We start from the raw sequence: 17,615 nt of genomic DNA on the forward strand, positions 1-17,615 counted from the left end.
AGCCTCTTTCTTCCTTCTTTCCAATGTCAACCTTTCTAGTCCTCTCAGGTCCAGGTCTCTGAAGGAAGAGCCATCTCATACCCTTTTACAGCTCCAGGCGGCCAGGGATAGGGCCATGGGACAACCTGCACTTCACAAGAGTTGTTGACTAAATAGTGGACTTGGAGGGCCCAGACCAGTACATTAGTGTTTTCCAGGTCAGAGCAGGAGAATTAGGACGTAGATGTTGAAATGGAGAGAAACAGTCATTTTTTTGAAGTTTTGGTGACTTTCAAACATGCACTTTAGACCCAAAAGAGAAGACCTCAAGGGAAGCAGGGTCAGAACTGAAGCCTTAATCACAGATTAGAAAGAGGGCAGAGAAAGAGGCTGACAGCTCAGGTCACCTGGTGATGAGGGTCACCTGAGATGAAAGGGGGCTGCTTTGGAGTATGACCTGCCATCTGGACTTTCACGAGTCTTTCTTTAGAGATTCCAGCAGATCACCCTCTCCCTTTACTCCCTCTGATTCCACTTCTGTTTTTGCCTGTGTTTTTCTCTCTCCATGCATCTCACAATCAGTATTTTCTGAACAAAGGTCAGCTGCTATCCATACTGAACACATTTCCACATCTGGATACCTCAGAGTCTAAGGGCCACCCCATGACTCTTTTAGATCTAACCACTGACCCTGGTCTAATTAGTGCAGCCAAGTCACAGAAGACACTAACGTTGGTAGCCAACGTTGAAGGAAAAAATTGTGGCTGATTTTTGAAGGGGACTGTTAGGCAGCTAGAATTTTACAGTTGCCTTACCTGTACGCCTAGTGAACCCCTGGGTTGAAATTAGGCTAGAATTGCCAGATTTAGCAAAAACAAGTATAGCATCCCCAGTTAAATTTGAATTTCATATAAACAACAGATAATACTGAATGCAACACGCGGGGCATACTTATATGTGCTCAGATGGCTGCTTGAGTTCCAGGCATAGTGTCTACATCCTAACCTGCAGAAGAGGGGAAGGAGGCAAAGGGCCTGACCATTCCTGTTTCCTCAAGTTAACACTGTATACCTAGTCAGCTGGTGAGAATTCAGTCATATGGTCACATCTAACTACAAGGAAGGGTGGGAAAGCAGTCTTTATAAGGGACAGCCACATGCTCAGTTAAAAGTCAAGGACTGTGACTGAGGAGGAGGTGGGGGGAGAAAATATGGAGGGTCAACCAGTCATCTCTGTCAGAGAAATGATGGGAGGAAAGGCATGTTTTGGAGGTAAAATAAATTGAACTGGATTGAGTATAATGATGCTGTTACTGGGTTGCAAAAGTGAAAGAGGAATAAAAGATGTCTTTAGATTTTATTTCAACCAGATCAATTTACAGTAGGGAGGTCCCTTTAAACAGAAATAGAAAACACAACAGAAACATACATGCAAAGTGTATTAAGTGTATACCGTAGTGCTCTGAGTAAGGCACTATAAAGACCCCAAGGTCATGACACAGTTGCTAACCAATTCTAGCAGGTGACAGTGTAGCCTTCTTCCCTCCACTTACCTAAGACAGTGGATTACCTACAGGCATTTGCTATTATTAATGTTATAAAATAAAATGTTTAGCATGTTGCCTGGCACATAGTAAATGTTCAATAAAGTGATGAATGCTTAACCTTTTAACCTACATTTTCAAACAGAATAGTCATCCAGGAGATCAAATGGAAAACTAAAGTATAGAAGTTGAGGCTTCTTGTGAAAATCAGTGGGAGAGGCTTTCTGCAGTGGGTATAGCAATGCACAGTATAGATACCATCCTGCAAACTGGCTCTGTGGGCCAGGCAGTGATAGAAACCAATCTGCTTTTTCTGAGAGGAGGCAGAATAGCTGTTGGCTCATTGTGCCCTGTTGACTTTCCTGAGAAACTGAATCTATGATAGGAGAAAAGAGAGGTAGTAGAAAAACCCTGGAATAAAAGTCAAAGATGAAGACATTCATAAACACTACAGTTCCCATGCTCGCTCAGCCACAGCGTTAAGGCCAAGGAGAGCAATGCAGCTTTAATTTAGTTTTGGGGCATGGACTAAGAGCCAAGCACATGCTGAGTACTTCCAGGCATATTATCTCAACTCCAGGGTGGGGGACCAGGGTGATAGTGGCTAGAGAGCAGGTGCGGACAGGCTTGTCTAGGAGATGGTTGTCACCTTCCACAGCAAGAAAGACAGGCATAAACAGAAATAACTCAGATACAGAGGGAAAACATGAAGGAGTGAAAAGTAGAGACAGTGTTAAAAGTATGGAGGTGGGAACGATTAATTACAAGGGTTAGGAATACTTTCTAGAAGGAAGTGGGATTTAAACTGAGTCTTGAGAGGTAGGTAGAATTATAGTATTTAAGAGAGAGAGGAAATTTTTCTCAGGCAGAGGGCACACCATAAATAAAGATGTGAAAAGGCTGATTGTGAGGGACACGGTGGCTCGAGCTTTCGTGTCTATGGAGCTTTCGAGCCATGGGATGGTGACAAACTGTGGAGGGCTTCTCACTGCAGGTCGAAGATTTATGACTTTATCACAAAGGCAACCATTAAGAGTTCCGAGCAGGGTCGAAGCAGGATAGGTCTGCGATGCAGGGACGTGGCAATGGGGAGGATGGGCTGGAAGACTCAAAGGTCAGAGGTATGGAGACCAGTCCTAAAGCTGCTGTAATTGTCTAAACAACTGCAAATAAAATCTTACACGAACAAAAGAATGTCGTGGTCCCGGAACAGCCCTGGTTGGAATGGTTATTAGTTACTTATCAACTGAGTGACCACATTAAGTTACTCAACCTGAGGCTCATATTATATGTTTTCTGATATACTGATAACTACATCCCAAGTATGATGTGGAGAGTAAATACACATGCGCGAAGTCCCTGGTGAAGGGTCATTACTCAGGAAAAGCTATTTTCAAAGTTTCTCCCTTATTCGTTCTAAGGACAACCTGCAGGACGTGTGTCACTCCTGTTGTAGTACCTTAGGGTCCTTCTGCAATAGCTTGATTCATCTGTCTTCTGTCTTCCTGGAGGCTGTGGCCCATCAGGACTTCTGGAGGGTCCCAGCCCTGGTCTCTGTATCCCGGGCCTCTGGGCCTGGCCTGCGCGCACAGCAGGCGCGGGGGCCAGCGTGCGGCGTGCCAGGGGCGGGCGCGGGGGGCTGGCGGGCAGCGCGGCCCGCAGGTATCCGCCAGCTCTCCGGGCGGTGCCTAAGGGAGACCCCCGCGGCGGGCACAGCCCCAGGCCTCTTCAGGGGGTTCTGCGCGCTCCCTCCTCCTGAGGGGCGCGGGCTAAGGATGAGGGACCCGAGCGACTCACTTCCAACTCAGAACAGAAATCCCCTTCCCTAGGCCTTCAGAGGCTCTCAGGAAACCCAGCCCCTTCGCCCTCATTTCTGGCCCTTCTTCCTGCCCCGGGCAGCCGGCGCGCGCCGTTTTCCAGAGGCGGCCGGGCCGGAGGGGGCGGCGGAGCGGGGCGGCGCACGGGGCCGGAGGAGGGGGTGGGCCGGGGGAGGGGAGTCCGGGAACTTTTTAAGACTCGGCCTCGAGGCCCCTCGCTGACACGGCAGGCGGCGCCGCGGCCAGGCTAGCCTCTCGGGCCCGGAGCCTCCGCGGGCTGCACAGTCGCCCGGCGCGCCGCTCAAACAGAGACTCCGGCTGTCCCCGCGGCCGCGCACGATCCGCACGGCGGAAGACGTGCCGGCGGGCATGGGCTGCTTCTCGCCGGAGCTGTGGCTGCGGCAGCTGCTCAGCGGCCCGGGCCTGGGCCTCGCCGCGGCCCTGCTGCTGCTGCTCCTGTGCCTGCGCGCCCGGCGCACCAGGTAAGAAGCGCCCCGCCGCCCCGCCGCCCCGCCGCCCCGCCGCGCGGCCCCGCGCCCCGGCCACGCATGCGTCCTGGGCCCCGCCACCGCGCGCGACGCGGAGGGCCCCGCTGTCCCCTCCGTGACAGCGAGCGCAGATAGTCACAACTTCAGCGGGCGCCTGCGTCTCCGGGGTCGTGTGAGAAGACAAAGGCTCTCTCTGCCTCTCCCCTGCATCCGCGTACGCAGGCGAGCTGTTGGACTCGGTTTGCGTGCCTCCCAGGCTGCAGGAAGCCAAGCCCCAGGTTTGCACTACCCGTTAGGCATCACGCATTTTGGTGCCTTGTTACAGTGAGCTCATGCTTTATGGCCCAGCATTCATAGACTATTTCAGGAGGGGACGTTTCACATTTCATTCAGTTAAAAGTGAAGTGTTTTAGGAAAATGCCAATGTATGGAATGAACAGTATCTCTGAGTGCCTCTTGGTGCCTCAGTTTACCACTGGCCCAAATCTGGAAAAATGAAATGATAGGACCTCATGGGATTTTCACGAGTACTGAATGCGTCTGTAGTGTGTGTTTTATGCACTTGCTCTATTATTTTTATTAGAACAAAACAACAACAAAACCCAGAAGTGTGTCGCTTCATTATCTGATTTGAAATGTCGAAGTAGAAACAAGAGAAGTTCAATATAAAAACACTCACTTTGAAATCATCCATTTTCCTTTTCTTACTGGGTCACTTTTTCATACCAGTTTCCTAATAGCTTTTTTTTTAAACCCCCCGTTTGTTTTTGTTTTTTGTCTGATCACCTGGGTGGAGTGTGGTGTCATTTCCTGAGAAAGGGCAGGTTTGCGGGAATTGAAGAGATTGATAATTTTGTTTGGACATGTCAGACAGACAGGTAGTCAAGTGTGTGTTTCTGGTGCTCTGTGGACAGATCCAGTCTTGATATATAATTATGCAAGTCACAAATATGAACATGGACTGTAAAGTCATGAGTATAGATCAGATCACCTGGTGAGAGAGTTTGATGGAGAAGCAGGGGGCCCTGCCACTCGCCTTATTAGAGAGTCTGGCAGAGGAAGAACCACCAAAGGGCACTGAGAAGGAGGAGCCAATGGCATGGGAAGAAAACCAAGTGAATATGGTGTCATGGAAGCTAGATAGGGACAGGTTTAAACAAGCAGGGGAAGTTAATCTGTGTCAGATGCTGCTGCGAAGACTATAGTCTTTTGAGATCAAAGGACCATCAGAGTTGACAAGATGCAGACTTAATAAGAGTTAAAGTTGATCACTGAGAGTTAATGGAAATGACAGCCTGTTTGAAATGGATTGGAATGCTGTCTGTCCTCCAACAGCTTCTAAGATTTTATGTTGAGACATGAGTGTGATTTAGTAACATGTTTCATACCTCTTGAGCTCATAATCCCAGTAATTTTATTGAAAAGAATTTCTTCTGGTGAAATAATTATAAAGGCCCTTAAAGATTTAACCACAGCAGTCGCAATTAGGGCAACTTATATAGTGAAACATTAGGGGAAAAAAACTTTTATTTCCAAAAAATAATTGATTTAGTTAAAGAAACTCTAGCATATCCAAATAATAGAAACATATGTAGCCATAAAAAATATAATGTAGAATGTATGAAGTCATAGAAAGCCATATTCAAGATATATATATGTTTTTTTCAAATAGCGGTATTTTCTTCTCTTTTTCTTTTTCTGTTTTTTTGGGGGGGGAGGGGAAATAATTAGATTTACTTATTTATTCTTAGAGGAGGTAGCAGGGATTGAACCCAGGACCTCCTGCATACTAAGCATGCACTCTACCACTTATGCTATGCCCTCCCCACCTCAAGATATATTAAGTAAAAAGAAAAATTACACACAGAATATGTTCATATACATGGTGTCAGTGACCTCCAGCCGAAGACCACCAGGCACACACCTGCAGTGGAACAAGCTGAGTTCTCGCTTATGGCAGCGAGAAGGAAGACACACCATTCATTCTAGGGATGGGTGTTACGAAGGACCCATTTAAAGGATTTGGGTTTGTGTTATGTGACTTTGGGAAGGGTTCAAGGAAGCAAGGTTTTGCTCTGTGGGTAAGATACTCTCAGAAAGCTGGAGCTAATCTATGACTGGACACCTAAATAAACCTCCTCTGTGAGTAAAGAGGAATGGATTAAGGCTAAATCAGTAATTCGTAAATGAGCAACAAATACGAGTGTTAGTAAGGGTTGGAGGGTGTTTGGTCCTTTTATTCATTTAGACAGTGTTCATGATTTTGTCAGTATTTAGACGTGATTATAGATGGATCTTGTTTCTGACTTTATCCAGAATAGTCATGGAGTGGCATGCATGGCCTAATGTTTGTGCAACTGTTTATGTTCAGCAGAAGAGCAAAGTGTGGTAGCTATTGTTGATTGAAAAAAATGCACAACCTACAAGTTGTGAGCTATGTTTCATTCATTTGGGGACCTTACTGAGGACTACATAGCCCGGGAGACAGCCGCTCAGATGTCTCTGAGACACTGTTCCAAAGACGTAAGGGAGGAACCAGGCTATATGGGAGTTTTTGCTGGAAAACAAAAATGTAGTTAACATCAAAAGATTGCTGCTGATCACAAAAACCAGACATCTCAAGTTAATGATTTCAGGCTTTTCCATAAATGGGTAGATGCAAGAGTCTGTGCTCATTGAAATTATTTCTTTGATAATGCGTCTTCACTGTCTAGTGCCAGTATCCTGTTTTTCCCCATCCTGAATTCCTCTCAGGACACACCACACCATCGGGGGTGGCTGCAGTGGCTGACGGCTGGCAACATTCCTTGTTTACTGAAACGGCAAACATCATTTCTTGTCCACACTTTGAGTGCCAAGCAAGCAGCTCAGTGTCAGCATTGCTTTTGTCTTTCTTAAAAATGGAAAAGGCTGCAAGGATACGTCTCAGACATTTTGGGAGGCTAAATTTATATACAATGAAATGTGCAGATTTTAAGTGTACCGTTGAATTAGTTCTCATAAATGTACACACCTGTGTAACTGTCACTCCAATCAAGATATAGAACACTTTCATCACCCCGGGAAGTTTTCCCACACACTGTTCTCGTAAGGCCCTACCCCTAGGCTCTGATTTAGTTTTGTCTGTTCTTGAACTTCATGTAAATGGGATTATGCAATATCTACTTTTGTGCATGGCTTCTTTCTGTCAACAGAAAGATTTTGAGATTCACCCATGTTGTTGAATATATCAGTAATTCATTTATTCTATTTCACTGCAGAGTAGTTTGCATTGTCTCTGTATATAATCTGTGGTGTATATATATATAAAATATATATAGTACTTTTATTATGTGTGTGTATGTATATGTGTATACCACAATTTGGTCATCTATTGTTCTGTTGATGGACATTTAGTTATTTCCAGTTTGGGACTATTGCTAATAAAGCTTATGTAAACATTCTTTTACAGAACTTTTGTGGACATATACTTAGCTTTTTCCTTGAGTTACAATCTTGAAACCTATGAGAGGGTTGATGAATCATAGGGTAAAGTCTTATATTCACAACTGTTTTGGAAAATTACCATTATTTCTGTCATCCTTGTCAAAATTCTCCCAGTCTCTGCCCATTGCCCAATTCCAAAGCGACTTCTCATTTTTAGGTATTTGTTACAGCAGCATGTCACTTCTGGGTACCAAAATCTGTGTGAGTTTCCTATTGCTGCTATAATAAATTACCCACAGATTTAGTGGTGTGGAACAGCACAGACTGACTCTTTGAGGTCTGGAGATCAGAGTGTTACTGAGCTAAAACAGGGTGTCAGCAGGGCTGAGGCCCTTCTGGAGGCTTTAGGAGAGAACCTACATTGTGGGAACACAACTGACCTTGCACTGGCTGAGAAAAGCCTTCCACTAGAGAAAGAACTCAAAGATTGCGCCCAGGAGAGACACGTCACCACATGGCATTTTCTGGGTGACATCAGAGAGGATCCCTTCCTCAGCAGGAGAGTCAAAGGGTCTGCAGTTCTGTGACCACTGACCAGTCGGGGTAATCTGAGGCATCTTCCTTAGCGGAAAACGGAAGTAACAGCTACCATACAAGGTAGATATGAGAAAGGTGAAGGCGTGTTTGTAAAGTGTGAGGTCACTTTGAAGACAGCTGTGGCTTGCATAGTCAGGTCTCTTTGGTACTTTCCAGAGACCCCTTTCTCCTAGTCGCTGTTTAGGGAGGAAAAAAAAAAGTGGGATGGGTTTCTTTACCTCTTTCATCCCTCACACATATCCCCACACCCCCAAGAGGCTGTAATTGGTGAGAAATAAGATTTAAATGTTTTTGAGATAAATCTTAGTCAAGTAAAAATTCAATTAGTGCTTTTTTCTTGAGTTGCAAGATGTCAAGGTTATGTAGATAACGAGTTGTTTTGAAATGTTGGTTTGTTGACATCACTCTGTCACACAAGTCAATTTTATTTCCTCCTTCTAATTATTTACTCATGAACAAGACCCCCGGAGCTCTCGACCCCTCACATTGTTACACTCCTGCGTCAACGAGAAGAACTAGGTTGCCATCATTAGAGGATGTTTTTCTTGTTTCCTCCCCTTTTCTCATAACAAAATGTGGGGAAAGGATGTGGGCAGCTGAAAGCAAAGTCATTTTCTCCTCAAGAGTATGCTGACTTTAACAGGTGGGTCTCTCTGTTCTTACCCAGGAGGTGCTGGCTCTCTGGGCACATTTGTGGCTCTTGGTTCAGTGACTAATCAGGGACTGCATGGTGCTGCCCTGACCCTTACTAAGCTGTAGAGTTTGGTTTGGTCTTGTTGCCATTTGAGACATTTGGGGCTGCATCACTATTTTATTTTGTAACTTAAAAAAAAAAAAGTTCCTAGAGATGGAGAGTATTCCTACCGTGTAATGAGAGGAACATGTAAGTTCTGAAAAGCACATGCTTTGCTGTCTTTGTGTGACATCTAAAGTAGGTATTTGCTGGGTCTTGGGACGTTCAGAACTGCCAGCTGGGCCAACACTGAGGATTGGTTAATGCTGTAATCACGCTGTGCTGATAAATACTGGTATGCTTGCCTGAGTTATGTGCAGCCACTTATGTATGTAAAAGCATCCACGGATCAGTTTTTCCAATAATGGAACTTTGTCATAGAAGGTCTTGTCTGAGACAAAGAGCGTGGCTGGGAAGACAGAATGGACCTGGGTCCAAAATCCAGTTCCAGCCCACTGTGATGTTGACTTTTGAGGGGAAGGGAAGATGGAAATGATTGATTTTAGCCTAGGGAGACCCATTTTGGGCTACTGGCTTACAGAACCGAACAATAGTAAATTAGTATTGTTTAAAGCCACAGATCCATGGTGCTTTGTTACGGTGGCCATAGAAAGCTAACCTGGCAGGCGTATCCCTCATGCTCTTTTCATTGAACTGTACTGCCTCTTGGAAGAAGGTTCAGAGAGCCTGGGACCTGGGTGACTTTGCTGGTTGCCCCTGAGGACCTGGGTTGAAAGTAAACATTTTTAAATTCTCAAAACCTTCATCACTATGCTAATGATAAGCATTTGAGGATTTTTGGTCTCCACCCCCACAGATTCCTGGGGGCTATTCATTGATGCCTCTCTTCCTTATGCATCAATTTACAAGTCAGATTTGAATGCTTGTTATGTAACTTTGTAACTCCATGAATCTTTGAAATCTTTTTGAAAATATGACGGAGGCCACAGGCATTGAGATCTGGATATGACTGGGTCGGATTTTTAATTTCCCAAACTTGGTACCTACCTCCTTACTGCTGTGCACGGCCTGGAGGAGATGGCTGAGGGTGACTGTGAGGAGGTGAAGAGATCTGAGGGGAGGGGACGCTGTACTTGAGTGATGTCCCCAAAAATTGAGGAGCACAGAGAGAACCATCAGCTGCAAAGGAAAGATTAACGTCTTCTTGTAGAAGGATATTTTTGTACTTTATCCAAAGTAAAATCCTATTGAAACTACTTCAGGTTACTGTTCTGTGAAAGGCAAAGGACAAAATTACAGAAAGCTACTTTGCTGAATAAGAGAAGGTGACATCTATTATATCATGCATTTTTATAGCTGAAGTGCTCGTTTTTATGGCTTTGGCTTTTTTTTTCAACACAGAAGTATTCGGGATGGGATCACTTTTTGTCTCTAGGAAGGTGGAAAGGATTAATTAAGTCTGTAATTGCTTAATACAAAAATTAATAGAAATTTTAATAAAAGTGCAACCATCACAGGATTTAAATCCATTGTCATGTCTCCTCGTAACTTTATCCTAAATAGCTGGTAATAATGAAGAAGAAACTTCAGAAGCTTTACTTTAGTCTTAGCACCTGGCACAGTGCCTGGCAGTGGGTAGGTCCTCAGTGAATATTTGCTGCAAGGATGAAGGATGAATGAACAAGTGAACAGTTTGGTGCAGTAATTGTTATCTGTTCACAATATGAATACTTTAGAGGAGTAGATATTGATATGAGACTGTACAAACTGCATATACAAATGATAAATCAAATGTCATGCAGATCAATTTTTCTGCCACTTTAATTGCAAAGTGAAGATTTCATAAGCAAGTGCTTACCTATCATGAATATTTATAAGTGGAGCACATATTGGCGGAATGATTATTCTCCACTGTAAACCTGACTGAAAACATAGCAGTTGGAATGCAGTCAATTCCTAAAATTCCTGCTTCTGAAAATTCAAAGTTTAAAAATACGTATTGTTAACTTTCAGGTCTAGGTTCTGGATTTATATAACTGTGCTTTTGATTCCCCTCCTGGGCGTAGGTGGACCGTGTACTTTATTTAACGAATCAGAGCTCCTTTGTGAAAAGGCTGAGTCTGGTTGTGGTTAATGACATAGACTCACAAACATTTTGATCCTTAGTGCCTTTAGCACAAAGGATGGTGGGATGATGGCTCATAAATATTGCCAGGTTTTCTGTTTGAAAATCACCACTGCCCTGGTGAAAGCATTGCTGTGTATTAGCTGTACCTGAGAACTGTGACCCCCAAACCGCTTTATCCCAAAAGACAGGTGGCTTGTTGTTTTTGGTCATGTCCCTGTATTTTGGCAGTGTTGTACCTTTGGGACGGGATGTGAAGGGATTAGCCACTTTGGATGGTAGGCAGTCACCTGATGGATAAGTTCAGCTACTCCGATATTGTTGACTTTTTAATCTGTTTTTGTGTGTTGAGTATGTAGCACTGTTAGAGCAGGCAGGTAGCTAGAGATGAGCAGAGAAAGGGGGACAGGGGCCCAATGGCAGGAAGCCACACATCTTGTGAACAACAGGGGTCCTTAGGCAGATCAAGAAAAACAGGAACCTCCAGACTGATGAATAACTGTGCATTTTCTGTTGACAAGTGTCCTGGAGACCGACAAAGAAAGATGGGACAAGACAGGAATCTCCACCATCTGAGTGTAACCTTTTGCTCATTATATCCAACTTCCCAATGAAGACTAAATAAGGACAAAAATCCCTCCTCCCCTGGGGAAGATGGAGCAGGGATAAAGATCAGGAAAGTCGACCCCAAGCCCCTCCCCACCGATGAATATTCTACCCACTCATTTTTACACCCATAGAACCAGCTTGCCAAGGAAACTCGGGGCAGCTACCCACCTGGGTCTGCCCGCTCTCCCCCTGAGGGCGTACTGTCCATCACTTAGTAAATCCTCGCTTTGCTTTCTTGACCTCCGTATCTCATTTCTGAATTCTTCGATGAGACAATAAACTGCTCTCTGACAACAGCATTACAGAACACGTTTTGACTTGTTGTAATGATGGCAGGGGACACTTCTGAGCACTTTCTGTGTACCTATGAGACACCGAGGCAAGACTATAGCTGTTATTAGACTGAATTGATTGAATCCTCCCTCACAATAACTTCCCTCACTTTATAGAGGTAAAAAGTTGAGTCTCATTTTAATAATGCTCCCAAAGTCAGACAGCTAGAATTATAGTGCAGTTAAGGTTCAGATGCACAGTGCTTGACTTGAGGTCCAACCATTTAACACTGTTCTTTTTTTTTTCTTATTCTTTGTGAGTTTTCTTGCAATAGTGTTCTAACATACGCACCTACCCTTGACTAAAAATGAAATTACAAAGGTCTGATACAACTTTTAAGCATTTCTAGGAGATATTTAACTAAGATATGAATATGTACATCTGGATTTTAAAAGAAGATGTTAAGTCTCAAAAGAGCAGGCAGTAATAGTCTGCAATCTCCTTCTGACACCAGGTTGTGGGGAAGTCACATTTGTTGGACAGTGTGAGAAAACACCTCTTTTTCCTGATTCCATTTACTGGCTTTTGCACCACATATTTGCTCAGCAGAGGTTTTGAGGTTCACTGTGTGCCCAGACTGCCCTTTGTCTAGATACAGTGGAGAACAGACAGGTAATGCAGGACTCCGTGTGTCTGTCTGTGTGTCTGTCTCTCTGACATACACAAAGCTACATATGCCTGATGAAAACACTTCGATGAATTTGGAGATAAGTGTACATCAGCGAAACCATCATTGCCACAACCTGTTCCATAAACACATCAATCACCTGCAAAAGTTCTCTCCCACCCTGTGATTATGATTATTTTTATTATTAAGAACACTTAACATAATGTCTACCCTTTTAGCAAAGTTTTAAGTGTATAATAGAGTAAAAACTACAGGCACCACGGTGGGTGATAGATCTCTGGGACTTATTCATCTGCTCTAGCTGAAACTCTGCCCCCTTTGACTGACACTGTCTGTTTTCCCCTCCCCTCGGCCCCTGCGGACCACCATTATCCTCTATTCTTCTGCGAGTGTGACTCTTGGAGGTTACTCATATAAGTGATACGATGTAGCATTTGTCTTCCTGTGTCTGGCTTATTTTACCTACTATAATTTCTTCTAGGTTCATTCGTGTTGTCACAAATGGCAGACTTTCCTTCTCAAGGCTGAATAATATTCTATTGCATGTATAAAACACATTTTCTTTATCCATTTGTTCATTGATGGACATTTAGGTTGCTTCCATGTCTTGGACTATTATCAATAACATGGAATGCAGATACCTCTTTCAGATTCTTATTTCGATTTGGGGAGATACATACCCAGGAGTGGACTTATTGGATCATATGGTAGCTCTATTTTTAATTTTTTGAGGGACTTCCGTACTGTTTTTTATAGTGGCTGCACCAATTTACATCTTTACCAGCAGTGTACAAGGGTTCCCTTTTTCTCTTTTCTCCACATTCTTGCCAACACTTGGCTTTTTTTTGACAGTAGTGTTCCTAACAGGTATAAGATGATATCTCATTGTGGTTTTGATTTGCGTTTCTCTGATGCTTAGGGATGCTGAGCACTTTTTCATATACCTGTTGGACATTTGTATGTCTTCTTTGGAAGAATGTCTGTTCATTTCCTTTGCCCATTTTTTAACCAGGTCATTTGTTGGTTTTTGTTTGTTTATTTGTTTGTTTGTTTACTATTGAATTGTTGGAGTTCCCTATACATTATGAATGTTAATGCTTTATCGATAGATGATTTGCAAATATTTTCTCCCATTCTGTAGGGTGCTTTTTCATTTTATCAATTGTTGGGCAGGAGATTTTTAGTTTGTAGTCCCACTTGTCTATTTTTACTTTTGTCTGTGCTTTTGGTGTCATATCCAAGAAATCGTTGTCAGGAAGCTTCTCCTGTTGTCTTTGAGGGGCCACTACCTCTTGACACAAAGAATAATGAGCAGGCTAAGTGTCACTCTTCATCCTTCTGAAGACTTGTAAAATCCAATTCAAGATCACTGTTTCCAAAAGAAAAACCATGTTGAAGCAACCTGCAATCAAAGGAGAAGGATATTTTCACCCTCTGGAATCAATTAAAGACAGTTTAGTGAGGTTCCCATTTTAACAATCCTTCCTCAGTGAATTTTGCAAGCTGTTACCGTGTCACTGCTGCAGTTACTGTTGCACTTAGAGACGCAGCATTAAATATTGTGTGGAAAAGTGTTACAGACAGTTCAACTATTACTCGATGTAGCGAAGTGTAGGGGCTCCTGATACATCTCTTGAATGCTTTCAGGTTTGTAGGGAACGTTTACTCCTGCTTTGGATTTTGGAAGACCTTTTTCACACGGACAAAGAATCTCAGTAGTTTGCAGAATGTGTAACTTTGCCCTTCTTTCTTTGCGGGCATACATGCAACTTCTTTCACTATGCATGCAGTGTATGTGTGTGTGAATATATAAATGTATAAATATATGTGTGTATATATGTGTATATATTTCAAACTAGTTCTACCCTTTTTGCTTGTCAGTGTGTTATACCATATGGTACAGAGCATCATGCCAAAAGATAAAAATATTCCTAGAACATATGAAATCACCAGTCAACTGAAGAAGGGTAAAGACTTTTGACCACAGCGTTTGTGATTCTGATGCTTTTGTGGGCAGTAGTACATGGCTTAATACCCCAATTCTAAAAACAGGACAGATTTCGAAGTTAAAATGGCTCTTCCGTGTTAAGGGAAGGAATCCAAAACTGAAGTCTTTAAAATTTTTATTTTTCTAAAGGAATTGATTCAAATAAGTGTTTTCTTTCTATGTTGAAATTCTCCATATGTATTTACGGAACTTTCCCCTCTTACTTCACTCTCTCGAGTTACCACGCAGGGAGGCACTGGGGACGGAATCCACACCACTGGAGGGTGAAGTCTCTTGGTTGTAGACAACACGGCCACTACACAGGTTTTTCCTGACTTGTTCTGTGGGTGGGATGTTTCAGCCAAAGGTCCAGAAAAATCAAATCCTCCAGTATCCCTAGGGACCCTGGAATAAACTCCTAACAACAGTGTGACTCAAGGCTGTTTACTGCCCAGCAGTCACAGTGAAGGCCTGCAGGTGGCCTGCAATCTGCCTTATTGTGCTATTTAGATTTTACTCATTTTAGGTCTCAAGTAGACGTAGGTTCCTTTGTGCCACCTTGGATATTGTTGTCAACTACTTAATTAAGCAAAAATGGGGGGAAGAAACTTCAGCAGTGAATTTCCCAGCCAAAGATTGAGTATACAGATATATTTTTTTACCAGAGAGATAAACTACCACTTAAAATAGAGGAAGTGCCATTGCCGTGAAATTACCGGGTAACAGTTCTGTAAATAGCTCTCATGTTACTTGACAAAGACCCAGCCTTCACTTTCCATCTCTTTCCTGATTATGATTCTTCTTCTTTTGTATTGAATGAGCTCTTCTCATTGTCTTTTTTTTTTTTTTTAACAAAATGGTCCCACCCAGGCTTGGTTTTTACAGGGTGGATTTATAATAGAATAGTCTTGCTAGACTGCAGCGTGGCCCTTCCTCGTTTTATCATTTATGCTTGCACCCTGCGATATTGCAGTTGACTTCTTAGGCAGTGGTTGCCTTACCTTGAGACAAAGGTAGAGCTCAAAAATGTTGCAGCAAAAGGCTTGTTCCTGACATATTTGTTTATTTCCTTTGTGCCTGTGCGTTTTCCTGTGTTCAGTGGAGTTCACCTACAGAACAGTTTCTTTAGTCTCAAGTATGAGTTAATGAAATGGAGTCAGTAGGTAAAAATGTTCTTAGTTACATTGCATTGGAAGATATGTGAAAATAGCCTTCCACTTTATAGGCAGCTGTAATATTTTAAAAGGCTAGTCTTTCCTTTTTTAGAAGCCAAAATGACTGATTCATGTCAGTTTTCTCAGTCTGCTTTAGTGGGACTAAGATATCTCAGTCCCTCTTTGAAACTCTTGCTTTTGCACTCTTTTAAGACAGCCGTATTTGAGAAGGAATGCTGGCCAAATAGAACCAGAAGCTGAAATCATGTCTGCTTTTGGACTTTAAAAAGTCCAAATTGCTACTGTCCTATAAAAAAGGACTCATAACCAAAGAGTCCCAGGCACTGTGTTTCCATGAAGTAGAAACTGTGTTTTAGGATGACTCAGATTTGAAGGACATCTCATGACCTGTGTAACAAATTTAGAATAATCCTAGGTTTACTGAATCAGTTAACATTGATCATTCTTTACTTGTCAACAACCTTGAACAATGATCATTTTAAAACTGTGTGTGTGATATGCATAGATTTATTTTCAAATCTACCCCCCTCCTTAGAACTGATCATTACCAATAAATGGAAAAACAAGGAAGAAACAGGAAGGGGCCTTGCTTCTGTCTGTCGCAAGATGACTTTAGACAATGCGAATTTTGGCTACAGCCAGAGCATCCTTTCCGCTGGGTCGCTGAAGCCTTGACAGGTCAAGTTAAGAAGAATCCAGAGCAGTGAGGTCTTTCCTTTTCCAGCTGCAGCCAGGTCAAGAAAATAACTTAGCTTGTGCATTCTTATTAAAAGAGAACACTGTGATCATGACATGTATGAAATCAGCAGTGAAGGAACTCCCACAGAATGGGAGATGATATGATAACATTTTTCACTAACTCTCTCTGAGCCTCAGTTTTCTCATCTATAAACAAGGAAGTCAGACTAGATAATCACTAAGGAAATGATATAATTCTACCAGGACATTGCCATTTTCCAGTGAACCCCCCAAGCTACGTGTATTTCAGGATACAGAATGTACTGGTTTTCAAACATGGCATGTCTCTTTCCGACTCCTTCACCATACCCTTCCTCCTGCCCATTTAGTCTCAGTGTGAAAGCTCCATCGCTGGAGACTTTCCAGCTCTTTCCCAGGCAGAGTTCACTGTCTCTTCCCTCAGCCTCTCCTAGCACCTCAGAATTCACATCACTGTATGGTACAATTATCCATCAATGTGCATCGCTCCCCAGTCAGTGTGTCAGCAACTAATATGAGAATCAGAGTCTCCTTTTCATTCATCTCTGTGTCCTCAGCTCCTGGAAAAGAATATCTGATGCACTGTGGATAGTCAATAAGTAATACGTTCTTAATTTAAAAATAGAAGTCTCCTTAGAATCAGTACTCATAATGTGGGAAAAAAGACTTCTGATAATTTTCTTTGTAGTCGTGATTGATTCACAGAATGCTGAGAAACCTGACATACATAGCTGACTATAAAGAGCATGACGCGTGGTTCCACCTGAGTCAGAGCTGGGAATTCTCCTTAGACCACTTTTAAACTATAGGAGTAGTTCCAGGATCTCAAGACCCTGAATCCCAGAGTAGGTTCAGGACTGTGAAAAACATTTCATTCCTGAAGACTAAGGGCAACACTGTTTCTAAGAATTAGAGCAAAGAGTTGTTTGAATGGGATTGGATAAGGACATGTGGAAATCGAAGCATGTCCCCTGAACGCAGATCAGAGACAAGAAGGCCATTTCAGGAAACACATCGGAGGACACTCTTGGTACAAAATTAAAGGGAGTGAGGCATTTGACCATTTCCTTTGGTCAAGGTACTTCAGGCGGCAATATGGGAGAATTGTTACTATCCACAGAGTTGAAAGTCAGTTTCTGTCCTCCAGGAACCCCAAATCTATAGAAATATATAAATAACCCAGCAATTCTGTTACACTGTACAATAGATAATCAGGAGAGAAATAAGCCGCTGAAGAACAAGTGTTGATGGTGGGGGCTAGATTAGAGAAGTTCTCAGAAGCAGAAGCTGCTGGACTTGGTATTGGATTACATGTGACTGGAAGGAGGGAGCGGAGGAAGGTGTCAGGGTGAGTCTTAGGTTTCTGGCCTGAGTGACTGTAACTGGGCCACCTGATAAGATGGAGACTGTTGAGGAGGAGCAGGTGTGGGGCTGAGGGCTGGGCCCACCTTGTTGGACATACTGAGTGTGCAGTGTCTGTGGGACGCCTCGCTGTAG

The 17,615-nt window shown here is 43.1% G+C and overlaps 1 protein-coding gene across 1 annotated transcript in view; it reads left to right on the forward strand.

Moving 5' to 3' along the window:
* Nucleotides 1–3,496: 3,496 nt before the first annotated feature.
* CYP7B1 (cytochrome P450 family 7 subfamily B member 1) overlaps nucleotides 3,497–17,615 on the forward strand; it is a 152,817-nt gene continuing 138,698 nt past the window's right edge. The window contains exon 1 of the mRNA XM_031692178.2: nucleotides 3,497–3,821. Coding sequence (XP_031548038.1) covers nucleotides 3,709–3,821 — 113 coding nt within the window. The 5' untranslated portion in view covers nucleotides 3,497–3,708. The remainder of the gene's footprint in view (nucleotides 3,822–17,615) is intronic.

This window comes from Vicugna pacos, chromosome 29 (assembly GCF_048564905.1).
Source record: "Vicugna pacos chromosome 29, VicPac4, whole genome shotgun sequence".
Classification (NCBI taxonomy): domain Eukaryota; kingdom Metazoa; phylum Chordata; class Mammalia; order Artiodactyla; family Camelidae; genus Vicugna; species Vicugna pacos.